The 25,125-nt window shown below is 46.8% G+C and overlaps 2 protein-coding genes across 11 annotated transcripts in view; one reads left to right on the top strand and one right to left on the bottom strand.

The window, feature by feature from the left end:
- P2ry14 (purinergic receptor P2Y14) overlaps positions 1-22,978 on the top strand; it is a 41,787-nt gene extending 18,809 nt beyond the window's left edge. For 2 of the 4 annotated variants that reach the window (XM_040754390.1, XM_021231712.2), the window contains one exon: positions 21,550-22,978. In XM_040754390.1, the coding sequence (XP_040610324.1) occupies positions 21,576-22,592 (1,017 nt within the window). In that variant the 5' untranslated portion in view covers positions 21,550-21,575 and the 3' untranslated portion in view covers positions 22,593-22,978. Of the gene's footprint in view, positions 1-4,492; positions 5,209-5,271; positions 5,547-21,549 lie in introns of those variants that run through there. The other 2 variants (XM_021231713.2, XM_013118994.3) reach the window with 2 other exon arrangements.
- Positions 1-25,125, bottom strand: part of Med12l (mediator complex subunit 12L) — a 307,049-nt gene that overhangs the window by 171,319 nt on the left and 110,605 nt on the right. The gene's annotated exons all lie outside the window — the stretch shown is intronic.

Below are 25,125 nucleotides of genomic sequence, written 5' to 3' on the forward strand. Positions count from 1 at the left end.
CTTCCAGAGGTCCTGAGTTCAATTCCCAGCAACCACATGGAGGCCCTCTTCTGGTGTGCAGGCAGAACATGCAGACAGAACACTGTATCCATGGCAAACAGAACTTTAAGGGATAAAAAGGAAGTGCATCTTAGACAAAGGAGAGCCCAGAGAGGGACCCTCGCTGGGGAGCCCCATAGAATAATAGGGATCACCATAAAGCAAGAGCAGGAAGAAGGCGGGTGACACCGTAGTCAAGGCATCTGTCTTTCAAGCTCGGGAAACGTGGAAAGACTCCCCCAAAATGCTGTCAAACACTGATAACAGCACTCACCGTGTAAGAGAAGGCAGATCTGCCTTGAGGTCCATCTGGGTATCAGTGAAGTTCTGGGCCTTCAAAATATTTTAGTTTCCAAGACTTCTCTTCCAACTCTCCAGAGTATACTGACCTTGTGTGAGCATGTCCCCTGGCTTGTCCAGGACAGACCAGCTCACATCTGCTGCTCCACACTCCAAAGCATCCCACCTGTAAAGTCACTCTGCTTTCTTCTCTTGGTTAGGGCTAAGGTAAACGAATCTTTCCGATTCTTCCCTAGGGCTTTAAAGCCCATCCTCCCTAAATCCTAAAGGTATAAAGGAAAGTTAAGTTTGGCTCAAAGAGAGCTTCCGCTTCCAACAGAGAGCCAGAGGTTGCACGCACAGCCACTGTGGGCCACAGCAGGGTAAGTGGACAAACTCAGAGCGGACCTAATCCCTCATCTACCAACACTCCTTACGCTTTGTATATTTAAAACATGTCGGTTACTGAATGCTCTTAAAAGCCAAAGAAAAATGTATTTAACACTTGTTATAAATTATACAATGAGCATACGCATCAAGGTGTATGTATCGCTTAGGGAAATTAAAAAAAAAAAGCAACACTGCAACGGTGATTTGAAAGGGCCAAGATTCTACTGGCTGTATAAACTGACCCCATGGCTGTCCAGCTTACATATGTATACACAGAGCCGACCCAGGGGCTTCTCTGCAAGTCCAAGTCCATCTTAGACATGAGGCATGCAACAGTGTCAATGCAAAACTACACCTTTACCTCAAAGAGAACATCAGACAGTTTATTCTAACCAAGTAACGAGCCACATGGCCCGGACACACAGATTTCGGTTATTCTAAATTATATGTCAAATATGGCGGAGGTTTCATGGTGGCGGAACAGAGAAAGTCGTGCGTCAAGACACTTCCACACGTGAAAACACAAGGCAAGCATGGACCAGAAAATCAGGGAGCCTGCTGCAAACAGTCCTCAGATACTATTCTTAGCTTTTGTTGGTAGAGCTGCTAGTCGGCTAATGCATCCCGAAAGGTTGCATCACAAGGTACGGAGCGGGTAAGCCACCCCGCTTCCGTCCTCCATTCTTTGTAGGAAGGTAAGAGAGAGCTCTCTGAAGGGAAGAGGCTGAACGAGTGAGGAACGGACTTTTTTCAGGCGAAAGGTACAAGGGCAGAAAGCGGCAAAATGAATGCTATGCTTTGGAAGTGGGGTACAGTCCAACCCACATCAAAAAGTGCATACTTCATGATACTGTAGCTCTACTCCATCTTGAGAGCAGGGGTAAAAAGGGAACCTCCTGGGATGGGAGGGACGGCAGCCATGACTAAACACAGACGTACCTATCTGAGCTTGGCGGTGGTGGCGTGGCACATGCCTTTAATCTCAGAACTTAGGAGGCAGAGGCAAGAGGCAGCCATATCTCTGTGAGTTCAAGTACAGATAGGACCAAGTAAAACCAAGTCATAAATGGTGTGCCTCAAATTAGTACGTATGAATATAGTCTCTACCAGGCATGCCCATTCTGCGACCTACAGGCTGCATGCATCTCAGCTCCCACATTTGTCGGTGACAAGTCACGTGGTAATGCCGAAGGCTAGACACCCCCACACCTCCACATCTAAGCCAGCCAACTTTATTTGACGTTGGATCTTCAATCCCAGACACTGACGTTATCTCACTGGAAATGGTTTGTGTCCTGTCCATGGCCACCGAAGCTCCTTAGTTAATGTAGCTTTGAGCTTGTAAAGGTTGCAGGTTCTGGTCTCAGTCCCTGTCAGTTCTTCCTTCCGTTCACAAAATACGAAACAATCATGCACAGAGATTCCCAGCCCCAGGTCCCTCCTGGCATGCTCATGCAAGGCTGGAGCCTTTCTGAAACACATCTCTCTTCTAATCCGATAAAAGTGAACCATGTTTGAGTCCTACAGTACAAACTCCCGGTCTTAATAAAAAAAAAAAAATGTGTACCTTACTCAAGACTTTCAGTCTATCTGGGAAAATTCTAGTCGTTAATGGATTGCAAGTAAACGAAGCTAGTCCTGCATTTCACACATTCACTTAAAAAAAAAGTTATGTCTTAAGCCTTCAAAAATAAGTGAGTACATAAACTCTCACTGTGGCTTTCCCAACCATGCAGAAGTGTCACTTACAAAATACATGACGCAAGTGACACGCGGAGGAGAAACTGAAGATCAGCATATCTTAACTTTCATATTCTTTTAACCCCGTGAATAAAATATGGTAAGCAGTCAGGACAGAAGACTCTCTGACCAATCAAGCCTGCCCTCACAGCTCAAGACCTCGTTAGAACAGAGCAACAGAGAACAGCTTGTCCAGACTGGTGGTTGCACCCAGGGCCCCTACATAGCATGCCGAAGGTAGCTAGTGTTAGCTGGTGACTAGAAGGAGAGACAGAGAGAGAGAGAGATGAACAGCCTCTTTTGGTTGCTGTGCTTGTGAAGAGAATGAGCTACCCCACAGGAACACTTCTTCCATGGTGGGGGAAGGTGTGTGTGAAGGTAGGACTTCTACACCAGCTTACGAGAGTCCTGTCAGTATCTCAATGTCATTTCAAAGATAAACTGTCTCAAAGATTTGTTGGTTTGTTTGCTTGCTTAAGATAAGATTAACCACTTACTTTTGAAGATGACTCCACACTATTCAGAAAGATATAGATCCCAATTACGAACTACTAACGGGGTTTTGCGCTTAATACTTGAAACCACCACTAAGAAGAGAGTCTGTGCCTGGAAGCACTGAAATCCAGATCTCAAATATCTGTGTGCCCACATGGCCTAGGGCCACACAACTGTCTGGAGGGGTAAAGGGCCGGTGTCTGTGGAGAGCACAAAGGGTGGTTGATGCTTACACGGGATGCGATGTTGCCCAGCCTGACGAAGGTCTGTGATTCTGTTACATGCTGCTGCATGCTCAACCAAACCATACTACACTGCGTGAAATAAGCCAGCCATGAAAAGCCTATGTGATTCCCTACATCTACCAGAGCCAGCGAGGTCAAGTTCACGCAGACAGAAAGCAGAGTGGCACTTTCCAGAAGGTAAGAAACGGTCACGTAGCTGTGACGGAGTTTCAGTTTTGCAAGACGAACAGAGCTCTGAAGAATGATGGTTTCATGACACCGTGACTAAAACTGATGTCACAGAACCCTTGGAAATGGCCGAGAGACTACATGCGACCTACACCTGCAATCCCAGGGCTTGGGAGGCGTTCGGCCTCAGCTCAAAGAGACCGTAATCTCAAATTAACTAACTGATTAGTAAACATTCGAGGGCCAGGTGCGGGGCACACGCCTCCAACTTCACCACACCACCAGCGTCGAGGCACGAGGACTGTAAGCTCTGGGCTTGCTGAGGTCACAGAGGAAGCTCAAGGTGGAGCTTCTCTGTTTTGGAGGCTGTCGGTCCAGCCTGGCCTCGAACTCACAGAGATCCGCCTGCCTCTGCCTCCCGAGTGCTGGGATTAAAGGCGTGCGTCACCAACGCCCGGCAGAGCCTGAGATTCTTGATAGGACCGTTTCAAAGATCCAAAACAGGTCAAGATGGAGCATTTTGTGTGCATTCTCACTGTACAGAGAAGCTCAAGGTGGAGCGTTTTGTGTGCACTCTCACTGTACAGAGAAGGAAAAAACAAACACTGCCATAGGGCGGGTGTCCCTGAAGTGGGAAGCGAGGAAGGACTCTCACAGTTCAAAGTCGTCACGGGAAAACAGATGACAGGGTGGAGGGGAGTGAGGGCGCCGCACCAGAACTGTGTTTTCAGTGCCATCTGCAAGAGGAGTTTCGAGAGCAGCCTGATCGTGGCTTAGGAGATAAGGAAGAGTTTGAGGAACTTCTATACTTTGCTCCTCCAAGACAGAGGGCAGGAGACAAAACGGCGAAATGAGACAGGAGATATTTAAGGGAGGGCAAAAGGAAGGGAGGCAGATCCCAAATGCCAGAAGCCTTCAGATCAGACCAGAGCACGTGGGGGAGCCTGGGTGCTCCGGTACCGAGAGATGGGGTGTGGTTCTGCAGATCCAGAATGTGACCAAAGAGGGAAAAGCCATGGGAGCATTTGGTAAAATACCCAGGAACCAGGGTCAAGCAGCAAGGGTCAAGATGGAAACAGGATGGACGTCCAAAATCAGACTGGAGCTGTACTGGCACACCAGAAAGATCGGAGGTCCCCGTTGAAGGCTGCTGGTGCGGCCTAGGCACAGTCGGCATTCAATGCACCCCTCGGAGAGGGCACCCGTGTTCCCCAAAGAGACCGGGACCACTTTCTGGTCATGCACACGGCCAGCACAGGTCAAGGGGCCAGCGGATACCCATGCTCACAGAGCTCCCACGCTACCTTAGAAGCACACCGGTGTGCTTCACTCCCAAATTAATTTCTAGTTTTCCAGGAAAAAAATTGTTTTTGAAGAAGTTAGCTAGGAGGAGACTCAGGATGCTTCCAGACCGAGCATGCTATAGCTATTATTACTACAGCTTCACAGGAAAGGTCACAGCTAGACATGGGAACAATGTATCCTCCTGCCAGCTGGGTTCCCCTCCTTGGACTCACACCCCATCACACTGGTCAGCCTTGGCCGGGCCAGGACCATTTGTAACCCCACAAATCTGCATCCGATACGACTTGCACGAGCTCGGATTAGGGCTGACCTCTTAAGGTTAGTTCTGCTGGATGCTCAAGCAGAGTCTGGCGAGAAGTCAGCATTTCAGAGAGCACTTGGAATGTTTTGGCTTGCCAGCTAATGCAGCGTTTCCCACTTGTCAACATAAGCGGCCCAGGGCAAAATTCGAAGTACGTTTCCCTCAGTACAGCACCCGTCAGATGTTATACTCTGTTGCTGATCCAGTCTCGCCTACAAGGGCTGTAGAGAGAGACTGGAAGAATTGGTGAGTAGGAAAATTCCATCCCGTTCAGGATACAGTTAAAGGACTGTTTTAGAAAACCGTGAGTTACTGCGGGGACAGCAACGTGAGTTGGCAGGGAAGGGGTTAAAATGAGTTATCTGATACTGTAAAGTGGACAAGTACAGCTGGGCTGTGATGCAATCCTCACAGCAGAGGCAGTCCAATAACTAAAATGCTCAAGACAGAAAACAAATACTGAGCATGGCATGAAGGCCACAATCCCACCAAAACTGAAGCCAGACGTAAGCTACTTCATGTAAGGAAATCGTTACAGTCTTCTCCGAAACAGTAATGCCTAGGCTACTGATGAGGACCTAACGGTGAGTCACATTTTAATTTTAAGAGAAAGAAACAGGAATTAAATTGGCTTCATGGTGCTTGTGTCTTATGGCTTAGACTTTCATTTCCTTGATTCTTAAGTTCTGGGTTTTTTCCTCTAAGACGTAACAAACATGCAGAGAGAGGTTTTAGTTTTAATTTGTAAGTGGCAGGGATGAGGAATATGCTTATAAAGTTTAATCTATAATTTACTTTTCTATACATTGTACAGCAACGTCCATGAAGCCTTGGCTAACAATTTTCTACCATAAAACAGGCTTGTATTATCCTCTAAATTGTTTACCAGCTACCTAAAGGGTGTCAGGTTAATAAGTCCCATTTTATGGAAAACTTGTAAACTTGCGACTGAATGGAGAAATTTAGACAACTCAAGCATAACATGCCCTCATGCTGAAAATCTTTTAAAAGTAGTAAACTCAATATTTACTATATACAGACAACTTCAAAATATTAGCACTAACCGCAAGAAACTGTCATGGGGGGGTGGGCATAAAATTTGATCATTTTTCCTAAAAAGAAAGGGGAGCCCTTTCTCTGCCGTTACCTCCTGTCGTGTGCTACGTGATTTCATGTGATAGAGGAGATCTCTGGTAACACCTCCAGGCACTGACCCCGGAGGCTACAGCCCTCCACCTTCCAAGACTTCACGCACACGCGCGCATGCACACACACACACACACACACACACACACACACACGCTCGCACGCACGCACACACACGCTATCAGGTCACCGGATGTTCCAGACAGACAGATGGCACTGGGAAGACCTCCTTAAGTCTCTGTCTTACCACTCTGAAAAACGAGTTCAGCAAGTTTCAGGGACAAAACATGATTTGTCTAATACAGGGCAAGGACACTACTCAGGGGAAACAACCAGCCAGCTTCAAACCTATTTCCTGGTCTCTAAAACACAGTGATTGAGGGCACTTGCACGGACAGAGGCAAATCGCAAGGCTGGTTAGCCCTTCGGCTGGATGTTTACATAACAAGGGCAGTAATCATAAAATAGTCAGTGTTATTGGGACTCAAAAGGAAGCAGGCTTTGCAGATTAGCAGCTGAGTCCTGATCTACTGAGACCCTGACTAACGTTATTTGTTGAGATTTAACTTTCTAACCTGCTTCACCTCTGTCCCATCACGTACTTCAACAGCAAACACCTCCAGCAACAGAGGCTGGTGTATCTGGCACGTAGGAGATGCTCAATGAAACTCTTCCCACCCTCTGCACAAACAGCTCGGTCAGTGAGGGGCGGCCCTACCAAGGGCAGCATCAACACAAAATCGCCCAACCTGTGTAATCCAGCACAGAGATAGCTGCCAAGTAGTTTCTAAAACTAAGGGGAAATGAAACCTTATATACCGACCTACAGACTACCTAAGTCCTGCAGAAAAATGGACATCTGGAGAAAGCATACGTAGTGAACAGCTATGGACCAGGTCCATGAGTGCAGCCTGCCCTGTGGGACCTGCACGCTCCACAGTCCGGGCACTCCTTCCTGGAGTTCACCATTAGGCCTGTATCCACAGAGGTGGTGGCTGTATTTATATTGCTCAGTACACACAGGTTAGAGGCTAAAGTAGTAAAATTAACAAACTAACCACAATTTAAAATTCCTCTATTAGCAAATGCAGTTAAGCGTATTTTATATTTTATCCAACTTTTCTCCTCGGGACTCCCTTTTTACACTTAAAGATCATGGACAAGAGCTTCTGTTAGCATGCCCATCCAGATCATCTAGGGCGCAAGCTAAAGTTGTGAAAAGTTCTAAAACATCCATTTTAATGCAGTTTAGAAGAGTGTCAAGTGCTAACCTAAAGAGCACGTGCTCAAAAAGATTTTTACAAAGGAAGGCAGCATTAGTCTACGCTTCAGCACAGCGATTTCACGCCTGGTCTACAAAGGGCAGGCAGTTCTCAGATGTGTGTGTGTGTGTGTGTGTGTGTGTGTGTGTGTGTGTGTGTGTGTGTGTATGCATATAAATATACAGCTGCCGTAAAAGTGTAAAACAGAAAAGTAAAAGCTAGGTAAGACAAGATGCAGATCCCAGGGAAAGAAGCAGAGCATGGAGGGTCACGGGCAGGCCACTGGCTGCAGGTACACACTCCACATTCTACAGGGCTGGCTTTTTGTGTTGCTGAGTTTGAAGGAGATAACAATTTACCAATGAACAACCACGCTTAACCACTGCGATGAGAATGCATAGCAAACCATGACCATAGTTATTCTAGTTTATACCCAAAGACGTCTACGTAACTGATCTTACAGGATGTTACGATTTACAAAAGAACATGCCAAAGATTCTGGACAGACTCGCCATTCGCAGCTGAGTGCTTAGCTTGCCCGCAGCTACGCGGACGAACTCACACAAAAAGCAGTGAGCACTGAGCTTCCGCTTACTCGTCACACACTGTCCAGAGCCTTTCTAAGCAGGGGGCAGCGAAAGCCCTACACTCGCGCACACATGCCTCGCCCTCGGGAAGCTGGCGTAGGCACAGGCGGGAAGAGGTGGAAAGTGCCAGTTAGTCTTCTCAGGACGCATTCATCTCCAGTCATCTGCATGGATCCTCTGTCTGCACGCATGCATGCATGCATGTGCACCACATGCGCCCTTGGATATCAGCAGATGGGGGCTGGAGTTTACAGACGGCTGCGGGCCACTAGGTGGGTGCTGAGAATAGGAGCCAGGTCTCTTTGAGAGCTTACAAAAAAAAAAAAAAAAAGACCACGCCGCCCCGTTTCTTCAGCTCAAGCTACTTTAAATACCTAGGAGACATGTCAGGTCAGGGACAGAACCCTGTGCAGACAGACACCAGGGCTCCAATTAGCCGGGCCCCAGTGAGCCTCCTGTTCTCTTTAGATTTCATACCTACTAGAGTGATGGTGTAAAAGCACAGCCAGCCGGTTAGTTCCGTTTATTACTCTGCAGTGCAGCGTCTGACAGACTTAGGCAACCATCCTTGCAAGACCCTGACATGGCCCTTATCAGGTCTGGGGGGGGGGGGTGAAACCTTCAGAGCCTTAAGAAGGGAGCTAGGAAGTTAATTTCTACTATTATTTCCAATTGCTGCTCCCAGGGCCAAAAACAACTAATTAGCTGGCAAACTCCACCTAAAAGAACTACTGGTTTACCCAAGGTATCAAGTATCTACTCCCTTGCTTTTTCTCCCTGACGCCATATGGCAGTCCTCCACGGGTCAACTGCGTCGGTGGCATTCAAGAGCTGTACCTCACTTGCCCTGTGCAGCCTGGCCAAACTCACAAGGCACAGTAGTAGGCGTTTCTTCCGATCACCAGGAGAACGGGGGGGGGTTGCTCAGGCCTAGGGATCTAACACAGACAGGAGCAAGCCATGTTTGACCCTGTTACCTCTGTTACCTCCACCAAGCGAGCTCAGGCAGGTTAGATACAGGGGGAGGGGGTCTCTGAGGACAGAAGAGCAGAGCTGCAACAGGGGCTCTGGATGCCGCCCAAGGGGATGTGCCCAACAACCAAACCTTTCCTAAAGTATCTGCATAAAACCGGGCCATTCTAGATACCATCCAGCCTCCGTGCTACTGCTGCCAATCATTTGCGGGGTTGCCACGAAAGCAACCTAGGAGAAGGATTATTTTAGCTCAACACGGTTAATTCCAACTAACTAAGGCTCCAAAACATCAATGACCTTAATTCCACTCTCAGTTCTAGAACACAGTAGGTGTACACTTTGAATCATGTACTTGAGCTTTCTACATTTTTTTCCCTTCAGCTAAGTGAGGGCTGCGTCAGTCTTCCTAATTAAGACAGAAAAGCATTGCTTTTTTTTCCCATCCCATCCCCTTGTCAGCCATCTGAACTCGTTCTGTGTTCTTGCTATCAAAACGGCCAGCCCACTGGCTCATAGCTCCTGGTGCACGTCAGCAAATATGTTGTCGTCTCCCCTGGAAGTTAAGATATTCCTCCATAGGGGCCGGGCGGTGGCGCACGCCTTTAATCCCAGCACTCGGGAGGCAGAGGCAGGCGGATCTCTGTGAGTTCAAGGCCGGGCTGGACCGATAGCCTACAAAACAATACAGAGAAACCCTGTCTCATAAAAAACAAACAAACAAACAAAAAAAGATATTCCGCCATAGGGTAGGTTAAGTGCTTGTTCTTACCAAATCGTTCCAATTCACATTCCAAGGGGATAAACTTGGGAAAATGCTGAGTGCCAGCTCTTAAGCCCTGTTTTTAAAAGTCCTGAACAGTTTTTAACAAGGGTAGTCAGGAACATATAAGTTGAGATAATTTATTTTAAAAATGGAAGAAAATAAACACAAGATTCAGAACAGGACTGCCCTGGAAGACCAGGGATATGATGCCGGAGGGCTGGCAGGGGAGCTGAGGGGCTCTGGGCTCTCTGTGTTGTGCCTCAGTTTATATTATATAAGTTAATGGATAGTCCGTGAACAGAAAAGCCATTTTGAAATCAGTTATGTGTGTACAATATGAAGTAGTTTTCAAAGAAAGGCAGCTATGGCCATAGATAGACTATGGAGAGTTCGAGAGACAGGCCAAGACACAGCAGTAAGCAGAGGCTCCTTGACCTCTCAAGACACAGACTGAGAGGTCGCAGAGTCTCGGAGTAAACCGAAGGGGACGCAGGAAGAGGGAAGGGAATGCCACCACAGACGGGGGCCACAAAACTCTGAGCTCCGAGCGGGCAGGGACTGTATCCAGAACCTTCCGTTGCCTTTTCTCAACATCAAGGGCACTGACTACTAATCGGTATCGACAGACTATCTCTGCAAGGAAGGGAAGCTTTGCTTTGTAAATGGCGGCGACATTAAAATGATTTCAGTTAACGCAGCCATCGCATTTCAAGTGGCGGAGCACACACAAGAGCTGTGGGCCATGGGAGATCTGCAGCTCCGGGGACATCAGTGACCCCGGGGGCTGAGGCCTCACACCTCCTAGTCACTGCACACAGGACCAACTCTGCCCTTGGTGCACGAGTCACAGCAGGAAGCAGTCCTGGGACTGGGGGGCTCTGTGGTTTTTCACAGGGGGCTTTGGGAGATGCCGTCCTGCAGTCGGCCTGATAAAGACGGGAGAAAGTGGGCACAGCAAGGCAGGCCTGGTTCGCTGGCGAGTGTGAGGCTGCCGGCGAGCTCCACCCTGTGTCTGGATAGGCACCTGCAGGAGGCGAAGGGGCCAGTGTGTCTACTCATGACGCTGGTTGGCTGATCCGATGACCCTTTCGAAACTAACCATGAAAAGAGCATGTGAGACATGTTGAAAACCTCCTTGAGGGCTTTTTAAACTAGTTGGTTTAGACAAACTAGTGCAGAGTAACTTTCTCCAACACAGCTGATTCAAGTCAGAGGTTTCATAAGAAGCTTAACTTTCAGCCATGCAGACAGAAAAGACCACCCTCAGCACTGCCGCTGGAGGGACAGCTCCTTCAACTTCATAATGATTAGAGATATACATCGGAATTATCTGTGTTTTCTTCCACAATACCTTAGGTTAAACAGTTAAACTAGGCACTAAGTCCTGGTAGTCAGACCTCATGAAATTATCTATGACACATGTGTTTATAAAAATTCGCTATTTGGGGCTAGAGGGATGGCTCACTGGTTAAGAATACTGGCTGCTTGCTCTTCCAGAGAGGACCTAGGTTCGATTCCCAGCACTGACATGGCAACTTGACAACCATCTGTAACTCCAGTTCCAGGGACACCCTCTTCTGGCCTACACGGGCACCAGGCACACACATGATGCACAGATAAAACGCCCATACATGCTAAATTTTAAAAAGTGTTTAAAGAGAGAATTTTATTTACAGGCTGAACTGGGAATCCGGTTCAGCCCGTAAAGGCACTTGCTGCTGCGCCCAAGACCTAAGTCCCCTCCCAGGAGGCAAACAAAAGAGAGCAGTGAGGTCAGCAGGTTGTCCCCTGACCTCCTCGGGCTCACTGTGACATGTGAGGCAGCACTCACACACACCATTTTGGATCTCTAGGTTTTCTACTCTGAGTGAGAGCACAGACTTTGGAAACATATGTACCCTTGAGGGTTAAGATTTGTATCTTCAGTACCTACGCAAAGCAAGGTCCTCAAAAATAATAAAAGAAAGCATTAGCATCAGAAGAAAAACGTGAAAGAAGTAAGTACAGGCAACCCTTACTACAAACATTTTGAAAAGAAAAGAGGACTAAACGAAAACCTTTTCTGACTAGTTTCACAAAATCTAAAGAAAGGCGGGGATAATGGCTCAGCCAGTAAAGGACCATGCAAACAGGAAGATCTGAGTTCAGATCCCCGCACTCACACAGACAGGGTGGGCATGGCAGCCTCGGTACAATCCTGGAGTTTAGAAAGCTCAAGGAGTTCCCCAGGGGCACACTGGCTAGCTAGCGTCACTACCAAATCAGTGGGCTCTCAGTTCAAATGAGAGGAAGACACTGCATGTCATCCTCTGACACACACACAGAGACACGCACATACACACAGACAGACACACAGACATATGTGCATATACACACACACAGATACATGCACACACACAGACACACATGCACACATGCCTTTACATGAATACCCACACCCCAAAAAAGGGTTCAAGGGAATCATAAGCATGAGATACATGTTACAGCTATCCCTGCCAACAGAAAGGAGGGCTTATCAGCATGTTCACAGACAAACACTTTATCAAGGCAATGGTGAAATGGCACCTGAGGGCAGCCATGGAGCAGAGCAAGATGAAGACTGTCTGATCCCATTAAAATCTACTGGAGGGGTGGGTTATAATAATACCAAACGGGAAAGGCGGCTAATTCAACAGTGAGTCCTCGTCCGTAGGTCAAGGATGAGGGAAAAGAGGTCAGTCCTAAGTTAGGAGCAGCCTAGCATCACCTTTGAGCTTCAGGAAGATGCACCTGTCCCCACTTCAGATCTACAAAATGTAAGAGGAGTGTGGCTGTTCCCTAATCACATGATCTACTTACTAGAACACTCGTTTAATCATTGCTTAACTTACAAGCTAGTGTCATAGTATAATCCATTAAAGTCAGAGGATACTGATCCCTCCTTTCAACAGGGAGAGAGCACACACCACCCCCGGGGTTAAAAGTATCTGGGAACCTTGTCTCGTGCACTGTTTCCATTCCCAGTCTTTCCCTTTGGCTATCTAACCCTGAATCTTAAACAAACATGCAGCCAGAGGCTGCTGCTATTTGGCTAAAATGAAAGCCATTGCTTTCCCAGAAAGAGAAATCTGTTTTCTCCCCATATGACCAAAGGATACCCACGGATGGCTTAAGAACCACGGCTGGAAGACCTGACTGTAACTGTGTAACTGAGAAATGCAAACACCATCTTTCTGGGGCCAAAAGAGGTCAGGGACTCATTTCCTTGCATGGCTCTAGAGAATAGAGCCCTGTGTTCCCAAAACAATACTTTCCCTGGGAGGGAGAAAAAAATAATCAGGAATCCAGGATACTTAGCCTCATAGTTCTAGAGAGAGTAATCACATCTAAACCCTCTGAAGAAAGGACTACAGAGCTTCGGGCCAGCCTCATGGAAGACTAGGTTAGCACTGATTGAGGAATAAAAACACAGAGCCCTAAAAAGCCCTAAAAACAGAAAGCATTTTACCCTATACTTTCCCGTAACAAGAATGCAGGAGTCGTCAGAAATGAAGCCTCCCATCACCCCTGCTGGGGAGGGGGGTTGGTAGGGTGGAGAGTGCTGGGCTACACACCCAGGTAAGCAGGTAAGGGTCTCCTGCACTTCCTACAGTCCTGTGTCTCAGTGCAAAAGAATGCCAACCTAAGTGAATACGCAGAAGCAAGAGAAACCTACAGTGTGGAGGCAAAGCCTTCCAGGGCCTCTGTTCATTCTGTTGTTAGCTTAACTCAGCCACCGAGATGTTCCCACAGACTCACACACCACCAGGTGTTGGATGCTTACACAAACAGCAACCCCTTCAGGCAGCTTCTGTGCTCTCAATGGAGAGATGCCAACTCTGATAGACAGAGGCCCTTGGCGTTTACTACAATATCAAAACTACTAAGGACTTGAGCCACCCTTCTAACCAAAACTCACTGTGCCTCCTGTGTAGGCTATCATTCAGTCATTACCTTGGATACGGTCTGCCCACTATTCCAACAGAGCTGTAAACTGTGTGCCCATCTTAAGTGATAATGATGTAGTCTATATACACTTAAGGTCTGGGACCAAAAAGGCAGCCAGACTATCTTCTTGAATCAGAGAAACAGCATCTCCATCTACCAATAAGCCATCCTGCAGTTGTTGCCCTGTTTGAAGAAAAACCACAGAGTACTACTGTCACCTAGTGGACAGAGACCAGGGCTGCAGCTGCCCTGCAACAAAAAACAGTCTAACAGGGAAACAAGGAGCTAGAGTCAGGGAGGGCCTGGGCCCTGCCCCAAACGATGTGACAGTCTTTGTGATCCCCCATGGGAGGCCGCCCCCTCCCTGAGGAGTGGATGTGGGGTGAGATGGGGAGAGAGTGGGGGATAGGAGGGAGGGAGGGAGGGAGGGAGAGAGGGAGGAGGAGGGAACTGGGATTGGTATGTAAACTAAGATTGTTTTTAATTTAAATAAAAACAGGGAACTAGACCCCCCCAAATTTGTTTAGTCCAAGCCTCTGAAGCACTAACTAGTATAAAAGCAACAAGTGGAATTTTACCAATGCACATATGATTTGTGGTGTAGAGGCCAGCAACGTGTTGCTATTTTACAACCTCCAAAGCAGTGGTTCTCAACCTTCCTAAGGCTGCGGCCCTTTAATATAATTCCTCGTGTTGTGGCGACCCCAACCATAAAACTGCTTTGTTGACACTTTATAACTGTAGTTTTGCTACTGTTATGAATCATCATATGACTATCTGATATGAAACGCCTTCCCCCAAGGGTTAAGAACTGCACCTGCAGAGTTTCACATTCAGGGGACAACAGGGCCATGCTCCGAGGGTCCAAGTGCCCGTGTCACCACACCCCACCCTCCTCCACTAGCATCTCCCATGGTCGGCAGCCAAGATCACAAGACACTCAACATAGAAAAGCTGCAGATGGGCCGGATGTGGCAGACTTTCATGTTCTTGCGAGTTCCACTAACCGTGTTGGGGGAAGTGGTTAGAATTACAACACTAGGTTTGGACAAGATCAGTTTGTCGCCCTTGCTAATCTGGCTCCTGTCCCTTTGATTGTCTCGCACATAATCAAAGCCTGGCTGTGAACAGTTTTTCTTCCCGAACTTTGAAGTCTGGACTAGAAGGGTGTTTATACCTGGGGGAAGTGTAAGTTCTTAGGAGTCTGCAAAACACCCTAAGAGAGAGTTCCCCATGACGAGAGAGTCGAATCACTGAGCTGGAAGGCCACAGCGGCGAGACAAGTCAAGTTAGGCCTATCCAGGGCTCACATCTCCCAACACAGAGAACCAACCACAATTGAATAGCAGCAGCCAGCTGGGTTTCCTCTTGCCAGGGAGCTCAGGGAATCCATGTAGCCTCCCAGTGTGTGTAGCAGCTCTGAGTTTCCCCTGCAGCAGAGTCTAAGACATCAGCACGGAAGATGGGAGCGAAATCAAAGTCAAAGTTAACAGGGATCTGTAACAAACAGTTTTACAAGACGGCAAAGAAGAGGGAGGCTTTCTATATAGTGGTGCCTGGAGGAGGATGACAGGCACTGAAGGTAACACCTAGCAGAACTTTAAAGCAGAAAAACAAAACAGACAACACATTTATGAATGCAAATACATGCCTTTCCAAAAACGGAAGGAAGGAAGGAAGGCAGGCAGGCAGGCAGGCAGGCAGGCAGGCAGGCAGGCAGGGAGGGAGGGAGGGAGGGAGGGAGGGAGGGAGGGAGGGAGGGAGGAAGGAAGGGAGGAAGGAAGGGAGGAAGGAAGGGAGGAAGGAAGGAAGAGCTAACTCCTGAAAGGACTCCAGAAAGCTGAAGGTCACACATGCACGCACACACAACATGCATGCACACAAACTATGTGTCCCCAAACTGTCTCTTAAGTATGGCAATTAGCAGGTCTAAGTTTACACACCATTTGGATGTGCATAACCTCCCCTCTCCAGTCTGGTAACTCAATCATTGTAAGCGCTGACTTCCTAGTCTTTGTGAGATTATAGATAGTTCATAGTGATTCCTGGGCATGGGTTTACCCAAATATTTAGGTAACCCATGTCCCTGCTGTCCTATCATCTTTTGTGTCTTGATGCCTAATCCCATACTAGTCTCTGTAACAACTGGTACAGTTAATTCACAGGCCAGTCTTTGTTATCATGCACTTAGGAAGGCTGTCATGAATGATACCGTGTCTCCTGGGGCTACATAGGTTCTTCCTCCTTCAGTGAGGGCCCTTATACTCTGTTCAGCTACCTAGCTTAGCCTGAAGCTCTCTGAGCCTGTCTCCTGCTCCAGTCCCTAAACTTCTCATTTCCTGATTTCCCTTGGCATGGGTTTTCTTTATATTTCTTTATATTTTTTTTATATTTCCACTTCCAGGTCTTGAATTGTCTTACTCATTTCCTTCCGCTGTTTGTATTTTCATAGATCTCTCTAAGGGATTTATTTATTTCTTCTCTAAGGGTCCCAATCATAACCATAAACACTGTTTTAAGGTCTCTTCCTTGCGCTTCAGCTATGCTGGAATACTCAGGGCCTGCTGTGGCAGGGTTGCTGGACTCTGGTGGAGACATACTGTCCTGGCTGTTATTGATTGTGTTTATACACTGGGCATCTAGGCATCTGGGATGGGGAGACTGTAATTCTTGGTGCTGCTATCTGGTCCTATATTGTTGGGCGTCTAACGACAAAAAAAGTATGAATCAAGTGTTTTGTTCCTTGGTTTCTGTTCCCTCTCTGGTTCTTAAGAGTGTGGAGGCTGCTGTGGTGCTGCTGCCTGCAGGAAATGCTTCTGGGGTCCTGATAGGTGTGGTCACTGGGGATTCCTGGTACAATGTGTTTCTGGGCATTGAGAGCTGACACTTCAGAATGGGGATGGGATGTGGGGCTAAGGGGATCCACAGGAGAGAAGAGAGCAGGGGGTTACATCAGGATCTGCTTAGTCCGCTGGGGCTAGTGACAGAGCGTGAGGCGAGGCTACAAGGGAAGGTCCGAGAGAGTTCCGGGCATTAGACTAGGACACTGGACGTGGAGGAGTGGAGGGGAAGGGGAAGATCTGCAGTTAGCCAACTTGTTTTCCAGGTGGGAACAGCCTGTGGTTTCCCAGCAAGACAGTAACTGCTTGCTGCAGTTGGGGGCTGGTGTAAAGCCATGGTGGGGAGGTTAGATTTGTATAGGGAGGCCTTAGCAGGTGGTCTGCTGCAAAAGTAGGAATGAAGGGGGGGATTAGGTTTGGAGGGGGGAAGGGTGGTCAGGATCTGCAGTTAGCCCATTTATTAGGTCAGAGTTGTGGCCTTCTCTGTTTCTTATACCACAGATAGTCCTAGCCTTTTGTCTCAATACGGAACTGACTTTCCTTTTCATAGATGTCTTCCTAGACACTGCCACACATTTTGAAGTTAATTACTGACCCACCCTACAGAAAGGCTACACACTCTTGAGCTAGCTACACCCACAGCTGCATCCCACGCACTCGGGAGCCAGAGGCAGGTGGATCTCTGAGTTCGAGGCCAGCCTGGTCTCCAGAGAGAGTTCCAGGACAGTCTCCAAAGTCACAGAGAAACCCTGTCTCAAAAAGAGAAAAAAAAAAAAAAAGATGAGACGTGCCTGGTGTGAGCCTTTGGTATATTGACGGAGGGCAAAGGAAATAAGACAGTAAGACATCCCCTCCACCAGCAGGGTCTCAGACGCTCCACCTCCAAACAGATATTTACATATGACCATGCGGGCAGTGGGGGAAAGGCCAAACAAGTCTCAGATACTCGTTCTCACTCCATTACCAAGGCCACTTGATTCAAGCCAGCCCCTCCCAAACAAGCCAAAGGGAGGGTCCAGAAAGGCACCGCCTCCAAGTGTGAGCATAGGTTCTCTGCACCTACAGGAGCTGCCACTTTTTTCTTCTGCCATAGGGTGAAGGGCCCACAACCAGACATACTACAACTCACACATCCATGTAAGTCCCAAGACACCAGGAAAGCTACTTTAAACAAGCATCTACAAAGAAGGGAACTGTGTCCCTCATGAAATCATTTCAGGGAAATACGTTACTGTCCTATTTATACTCACTTCTATAACACCTAAAAGGGAAAGAACTGGGCTCTCATTAAATCATTTCAGGGAAGCTATTTCACTCCGTAATTATATGCCATGCAGTTTGACTCTCTCTTCTTCAGAATTGTATCTACAAGCTCAAAATAACCCCACAAACAAAAGAAGGCCTGCCATGATTACTGGACCCTTGCAGCTAAGAGGATGGTGGCTGAAGACACCAAATGAAAGCCAAGAATACATAAAAAGTATGGATTAACTCCAGGTCTATGAAGCAGCCTTTTATACAAAGATTCATCTAACTGAGGGGGCAATGCACTGACTAGATTAGATTTTGTCACGGAAAACATGGTCATTATCATTAATCACCTAATATCAACTATGCCTTGGATGCTCAATGTCCCTAAAAGGCCACGTGTTCAAGATGTGTCCCCAGAGTGACGCTACTGGAAGGTTCTGGATAAAGGTTGACATATATATGTCCAGGTCTATTAGCCAGCAAAGGCCCCCATTCTTGAAGGAGACAAAGGGATCCTAGTCTCTGCTTTTTCTTCCCTTCTTTGCCTAGTCATAGGTCCAGATCAACAGGCCCAATAACCATGACCTGGAACCTCCCAAACTATAAGCCAAAGTGACTCTATTTTTATCCTAAGTTAACCATCTCAGGTATTTTTATAGTAATATAAACTTTACTAGCAAAATATGAAGCCATAATATATGTGCAAGTACATAAAGAGTTCAACACACCAGCAACTTCATTTGCAGAGCCAAGCTGTGGCTTGAGGGGGAAGATAATGAAAGCTTCTACAGAGGAAGTAACTTTAAGTCATGTTCCTTGCATGGGAGGTACTATACTAACAGATTCAAGTAACCAGAAGCACTTCTAACTTTAAAGACACAACCAAGGAAAATACACAGGAGCAGAAGAGACTCCTTTAAAGGAAATAGTACATACAACTGGTCCTAGTTTACGTGGAATGCAACTGAATTTCACATTCCATAACTGCAAGTCCCCCATTCTCACATTTCCTTATTTTACTGGCATAGTCTGTCACTCACTGCATACAAAACATGCCGCCAGGAACCAGCAACATAAACAAAGGAACACACTGTCCTCCACAACCTCTCTTCCCCACAATCCTGGATTAGATGCAAGTCTTTCGAGAGCTGTAATTCATGTCTGGCATTCCCAGGTTATGCATTTGTATCTTATGGTTTTCTCAACTACTTAATGCCCTAAATTTACTCACCTAGTAATATGAAGATTGAGAGCATCCTCTCTGCTGAATGAGACACAACAGTCAGAGATGACCCTTGTGACAGGAGAAAGGCACGTGTGTGCATGCTCACACACACACACACAGAGAGAGAGAGAGAGAGAGAGAGAGAACACTCCAATTCACTCACCACAGCTCAGTGTGGGAGAGCAAAACTTCCTAAAGAAAATGGCAGCCAACTGAAAGCTCAATAAAGACGAGCAGCCTCACAGCTGTGAAGGCAGCAATTGATTTTCCACACAAACAGAAGTCTATGTGAAGCTCCAATAGGTGGAGAAAAGAAAAACAAGCAGACAAGCAAAAACTAGAAAGAAGTAGAGGGACCCTGGCCCCACAGCACAGGTTGAGGGTGCAGAGAATCAGGCTAAGGGGTGACTCCCTGTAACAGGAGGCTACTGAGTCAGGGGTGTTGCCTGAGGGCCAGGGCAGAAGTCGGAGAGGCTTCTAGCAGATCCTGATGATGTGTGTGTATATATGGGAGAGGGAGAGGGAGAGGGAGAGGGAGAGAGAGAGAGAGAGAGAGAGAGAGAGAGAGAGAGAGAGAGAGAGAGAGAGAGAGAGAGAGAGAGAGTAATGTTGGTGCCAACTGGAGGTGTTAAATTCCCCTGGAACTAGAGTTACAAGTGATTGTGAGAAAAAGTAAAACTAAAAGAAGCATTTCAAGAGGAGAACTCACTGGGCTGTACTGCTTCATTAAAAGGAGACATTACTTTAAAAAAATTAAGGTAATAGGAAAATATTGCATATATCATCAAAATGCTACAAAGGAATCATTTCTCTTCTTCAGAGAAAGAATTAGGACACACAATGCAGATGGCAGTGCACATATATAAGAAAAGCTATAAATACACAGAAAATGAGGCGGAATGGGCTTAGAGTTGAGCTCACTTTTGGTATGATGAATCTGTTTTTGGAGTAAGCGCTGTCTTGCATAGGCATCAAACCTAAGCAAAGAGTGAGCCCTGAAGAGAGAGAGAGAGAAGAGAGAATGTGTGTGTGGGTGTATGGTTGAGAGTGTATGTGTGTGTGTATATATGGGTATATGCTTGAGTGTGAGTGTGTGTATGTATATATGGGTATTTGCTTGAGTGTGTGTGTGTGCGTGCGTATATATGGGTGTATTTTGAGTGTGTGTGTATGGGTATATGTTTGAGTGTGTGTGTGTGTGTGTGTGCATGTATATGGGTATATGTTTGAGTATGTGTGCGTGTGTGTGCATGTGTATATGGGTGTATGTTTGAGTGTGTGTGTGCGCGCGTGCGTGCATGTGTGTGTGTGTGTGTGTGTGCGTGCGTGCACGTGTGTACACTGGAGTGTGAGAACAAGCACAAGGTGAGGGTCCCAACTGCAGGATCAGTTCTTTGCTCCCAGAGATCAGATCAGCAGACTTGGCAGCTACTACTACAACTACTACTACAAAACACCCTCCGGATGCACTGGTGATATTAAACCCTAACAAGCCAGCCTGACCGTGGTGGCACATGCCTTTAATCCCAGCATGCTGGAGGCAGAGGCAAGCGGATCTCTGTGAGTTCGAGGCCAAACCTGGTCTACAGAGGGAGTTCCAGGGCAGCCAGAGCTACACAGAGAAACCCCATCTCAAAAAACAAACAAACAAACAAACACCCTACAAAGTCACTTTTGGCTAATGCCAAATCATTAAACATGTCTAATCTAGAAAACAGTTTGGGAAGGATTCTCAGAATTTTTATAGAACTTTTGTGACTTTACTTTCTGAATTACAGAAACATTGCACCTAGTTTTTTCAATGAAAATACAGAAAAACTCAAAAATAGATTTAGCTTGTCAGGCTAGCAAGAGAGAAGGCTCAAAGGTTAAGAGCACTCGCTGCTCTTGCAGAGGACTCCAGTTTGGTTCCCGGTATGAAAAGGCAGCTCACAACTACATGTAACTCTAGTTTCAGGGTATCCAAGACCTCTCAGCCTCCATGGGCACTGGACATACACAGTACACATACATGCAGGCAGGTAAAACACTCATACCCATAAAATATAAAAAACACCTTTAAAAAATGAGAACAAAAATTATCCACTAGTCCTATATCAGAAATAACCACTAAAGCCTACGTGTAGAAGTTCTCTTACGTCAAAAAGTGTGTGCAATCTGAGTTTCTTTACCTCTCCACTTCATTCCAATGGGGTATGACGACTCGATTCATGAGCTCATAATTGTATCTGTATACAAAACTAATATACAGGGAGAAGACCGACACATTAAAAAGCAGTTGCAGATAAAGCACACTGTTTTCATGGCTGCCACTTTTTCAGGCCTATATTCAAATTAGTAGTTCCTCAGACTTCAGACGAAAGCCCTGTGTGCTAACGAGAGCCCCCGTACATGCTCAGTGACTCTTTCCTCGTGAAGGAAGACACGAACTCCACAAGAGGGAATAAAATGGTCCCAAAGTCTTGGCGGGCTTCACCGTATTCACGTCCCTCCGCTCTGTCAGCTATCGGTCACCAACACCCTGAAGGCCATAGACTGCCCTTTTAAGTAACCAGTCTGCTTCTCTACCCAGATCCCCGTGCCTCCTGAAGTTGCGAGATGGCCAATTCAACCACCACAGAGCCTCCGACCCAGCCGTGCTCCCGGAACACCCTGATCACGCAGCAGATCATCCCCGTGCTGTACTGCGTGGTCTTTGTCACCGGCGTCCTCCTCAACGGGATATCGGGATGGATATTCTTTTATGTGCCCAGCTCTAAGAGTTTTATCATCTATCTCAAGAACATAGTGGCCGCTGACTTTCTGATGGGCCTGACTTTCCCCTTCAAAGTCCTTGGTGACTCAGGCCTGGGCCCCTGGCAGGTGAATGTGTTCGTGTGCAGGGTCTCTGCCGTGGTCTTCTACGTCAACATGTACGTTAGCATCGTCTTCTTTGGGCTCATCAGCTTCGACAGGTACTACAAAATTGTGAAGCCCCTTTGGACTTCTGTGGTCCAGTCAGTAAGCTACAGCAGACTGCTGTCCGTGGTTGTGTGGGCGCTCATGCTTCTCCTCGCTGTCCCAAACATCATTCTGACAAACCAGAGCGTCAAGGAGGTGACGAAGATACAGTGCATGGAACTCAAAAACGAGCTGGGGCGGAGGTGGCACAAGGCGTCTAACTACGCCTTCGTGAGCATTTTCTGGGTTGTGTTTCTCCTCCTAATCTTCTTCTACACGGCCATAACAAGGAAAATCTTCAAGTCTCACCTCAAGTCCAGGAGGAATTCCATCTCCGTCAAAAGGAAATCCAGCCGCAATATATTCAGCATCGTGCTCGTATTTTTCGTCTGCTTTGTGCCTTACCACATTGCCAGAATCCCTTACACGAAGAGTCAGACGGAACCTCACTACAGCTGCCGGTCGAAGGAGACCCTGCTCTACGTGAAAGAATTCACTCTGCTGCTCTCTGCTGCCAACGTATGTCTGGACCCCATTATTTATTTCTTCTTATGCCAGCCATTTAGAGAAGTCTTGAGTAAGAAGCTACACATCTCATTAAAGGTCCAGAATGACCTCGACGCTTCCAAAAGCAAAAGGGGGAACACAGTTCATGAAAGCACAGACACTCTGTGAACTCCCATTCCCTTCCGAGTACTGTTCACGTTGTTACATGGTAATTAAGAACTATACGTAAAAATGCATGCTTATGATGATAAGTAACCTACCTGGCAATATGATTCAATAGTAAGTCTGAAGTTCAAAATAGTAAGTATAACGAAATTCAAAGTTTTGATGTAAAATCGAAGTCCACGCACATCTGCACTTTTTTTTAGAAGTTGAGTGAATGGAGGAATAGTGTGTGGTTTCTGGTCTACGAATAAGCAAAACTAAACCCTCCTCTGCTATTAACTAGCTTCTTAGAAGACACCCAATCTTTCAGATGGTCCTGCTACATATTTTTCCACATTTACTTCCTGTTTTCTACTCTGTATGTACCAATAAACAAGTTGTCTTCAAAACCATCGGGGATTTTTTTTTATTAATAATGTGTGGAGGGACACCCCCTAGATTTCCTCACAAGCCCACATGGGTCAGCACAGTATGCTTTGTCACACTTCAGTGCAAGGAAGGGGTTACACAGAAAATGGAAGCATTCTGTTTGTCTCCGACCTTCCCAAATGAGTATGGCATGTGCTCTGACTCCTACTAAAACCTTAGACCAAACACAGCCTAAACAGAACCAGGAAGGTTTCTGTGTTCTGCTGGGCATCATCCCTTACCTCCTGAAGAGCCTCACACTTCCAGTGATCGGAAAGGAACAAAGGTCACCGAGATCCAACAGAAGGTCTTGGGGACTAAGCTCGCTGTATGTGGTGATGGGAAGGGGGCTGTGTTTACTATCCTTCAGAATTCCCACAGCCCGAGCACACTTCCCCCTGCTAGGCTACTGAAGCAGACGTAAAAGGGGAAGAAAGGTACTAAGTAAGGCTTCGGTTGCACGGGCTATCTCTCCAACACACACACACACACACCCTCCTCTTTAATCCACAATACAAACGAGGCTTGTCCTTGGAAAGTCACTGTAATTGCAGGACCAAGCAACACCTTTGTAACCACTAACACAAAGCAGACGACTGACAGGAGAGATGATTTTAGGAAACGGGAATGTCAGGCGGATAAGGAGATTAGAAACCATGGCAAAGTAGCAATTCCTGCACCGCCAGAACTAATATTTGGTGCTGGGGAACAACCAGAAACGAAGGCTCAGAGCACTGGCAACTGAGGGTTAACCTAAGCACTCTCCAGACACCAGGAGCTGCATAGGCCACAGGGAACACTACAGGGGCTGAGCTTCTGTAGAGGAAGCTACAGCAGAGTGCCCACAGACGCTCGCTCGAATGGCAGAAACGTCGATGTCAACAGCGATGGGAAGACAGGAAAATGAAAGAGGATGGCGGGCTGAGAGCTTGCGTCTCACCAAGAGTCAAGTCTTTCAGCTCTAGCCAAATGCTTACTGGCTTTTATAGGACGTGTAAAATCATGGGGCTTTTTACATTGCTGGGCCTTGAGCCAAACCTACCATTGCTGTGTTACTCTCCCAGGCTTTGCACTAACATCGCACTAGCATATTTTGGAAGCAGTGCGCCGCTGATAAAGGGTGTCTGGCTGGTGTGGTGTTCACATCTCTCCTTTGAGAGCTGCAGAGCACCTGCCTGCACCAGCTCGATCTTCCCGTGTTCAGTGAGCTGTGTAAGCATTGCCTTCAGCAATGAGGCATCGCTGTCGGTTTGTGGAGAATAACCTACAGTCATGGCAACAGCCAGGGTTGTTTGGGGATTCCTGTGGGGCTCCTTTGGCCAACAGCTCCATTAGATGAAATCTAATCCTGGTAGTGGAAGCTTCACTTGGCAGCAAGAGATGGCCAGTTGGGACTCTGTCTCCCCCAGTATTTGGCAATTTCATTTAGATTGCCTTCATGTATATATAATCGGAAAGTTCCTACTGTTTCTATACTACCCCTTAAAATGCCCCTTAATTTTAACCTTTTAGTAGTCTCTCCCCCAAATGCCCTCCCTTAACCCTTCTTACTCATTCCTACTTAATTTCCCCTTCTATTTCCCTTTCTTGACAAGATCTATCTGGTCCCCCCCCCAGTCCCTTACTCTATCTACCCTCTGTGGTTCAATGGGTAGGAGACTGTAGCTTGGTAATCATTGACTTGACAGCTAATAGCCACATATAAGCAAATACATAGCATTTTCGTCTCTCGGAGTCAGGGATATCTCACTCAGAATGATTTCCCCCCTATTTCTTGCATATGCCTGCAAATTTCATGATACCATTTTTTTAATGGCTGAGTTACACTCGTTGTGTAAATCAAATAAAGACACACCCGAGGCTACAACCTTGATATGTCAGTGGCCATCCTGCAACATCTAGAATGCAGATATTTAGTAAAAGGGTGTTCAAAAACAGCCCAGAAAAACTTTAAAAATTTTTTTCATTAAAATCTCCCTGCTTTCTTTAGCTGAATAAAGTTCCCATTTCCATGCTTAACCAATTCAAGCATGCCAACATGTTTTAAGGTGTTCTTGTGAAAGGAGTATGTGGGGTAGGAATCAGGAAACATATCACAGAGCATTCGCAATGATGCGTACCAAAATCA

Source organism: Mesocricetus auratus, unplaced genomic scaffold, assembly GCF_017639785.1.
Source record: "Mesocricetus auratus isolate SY011 unplaced genomic scaffold, BCM_Maur_2.0 Super-Scaffold_100011, whole genome shotgun sequence".
NCBI lineage: Eukaryota > Metazoa > Chordata > Mammalia > Rodentia > Cricetidae > Mesocricetus > Mesocricetus auratus.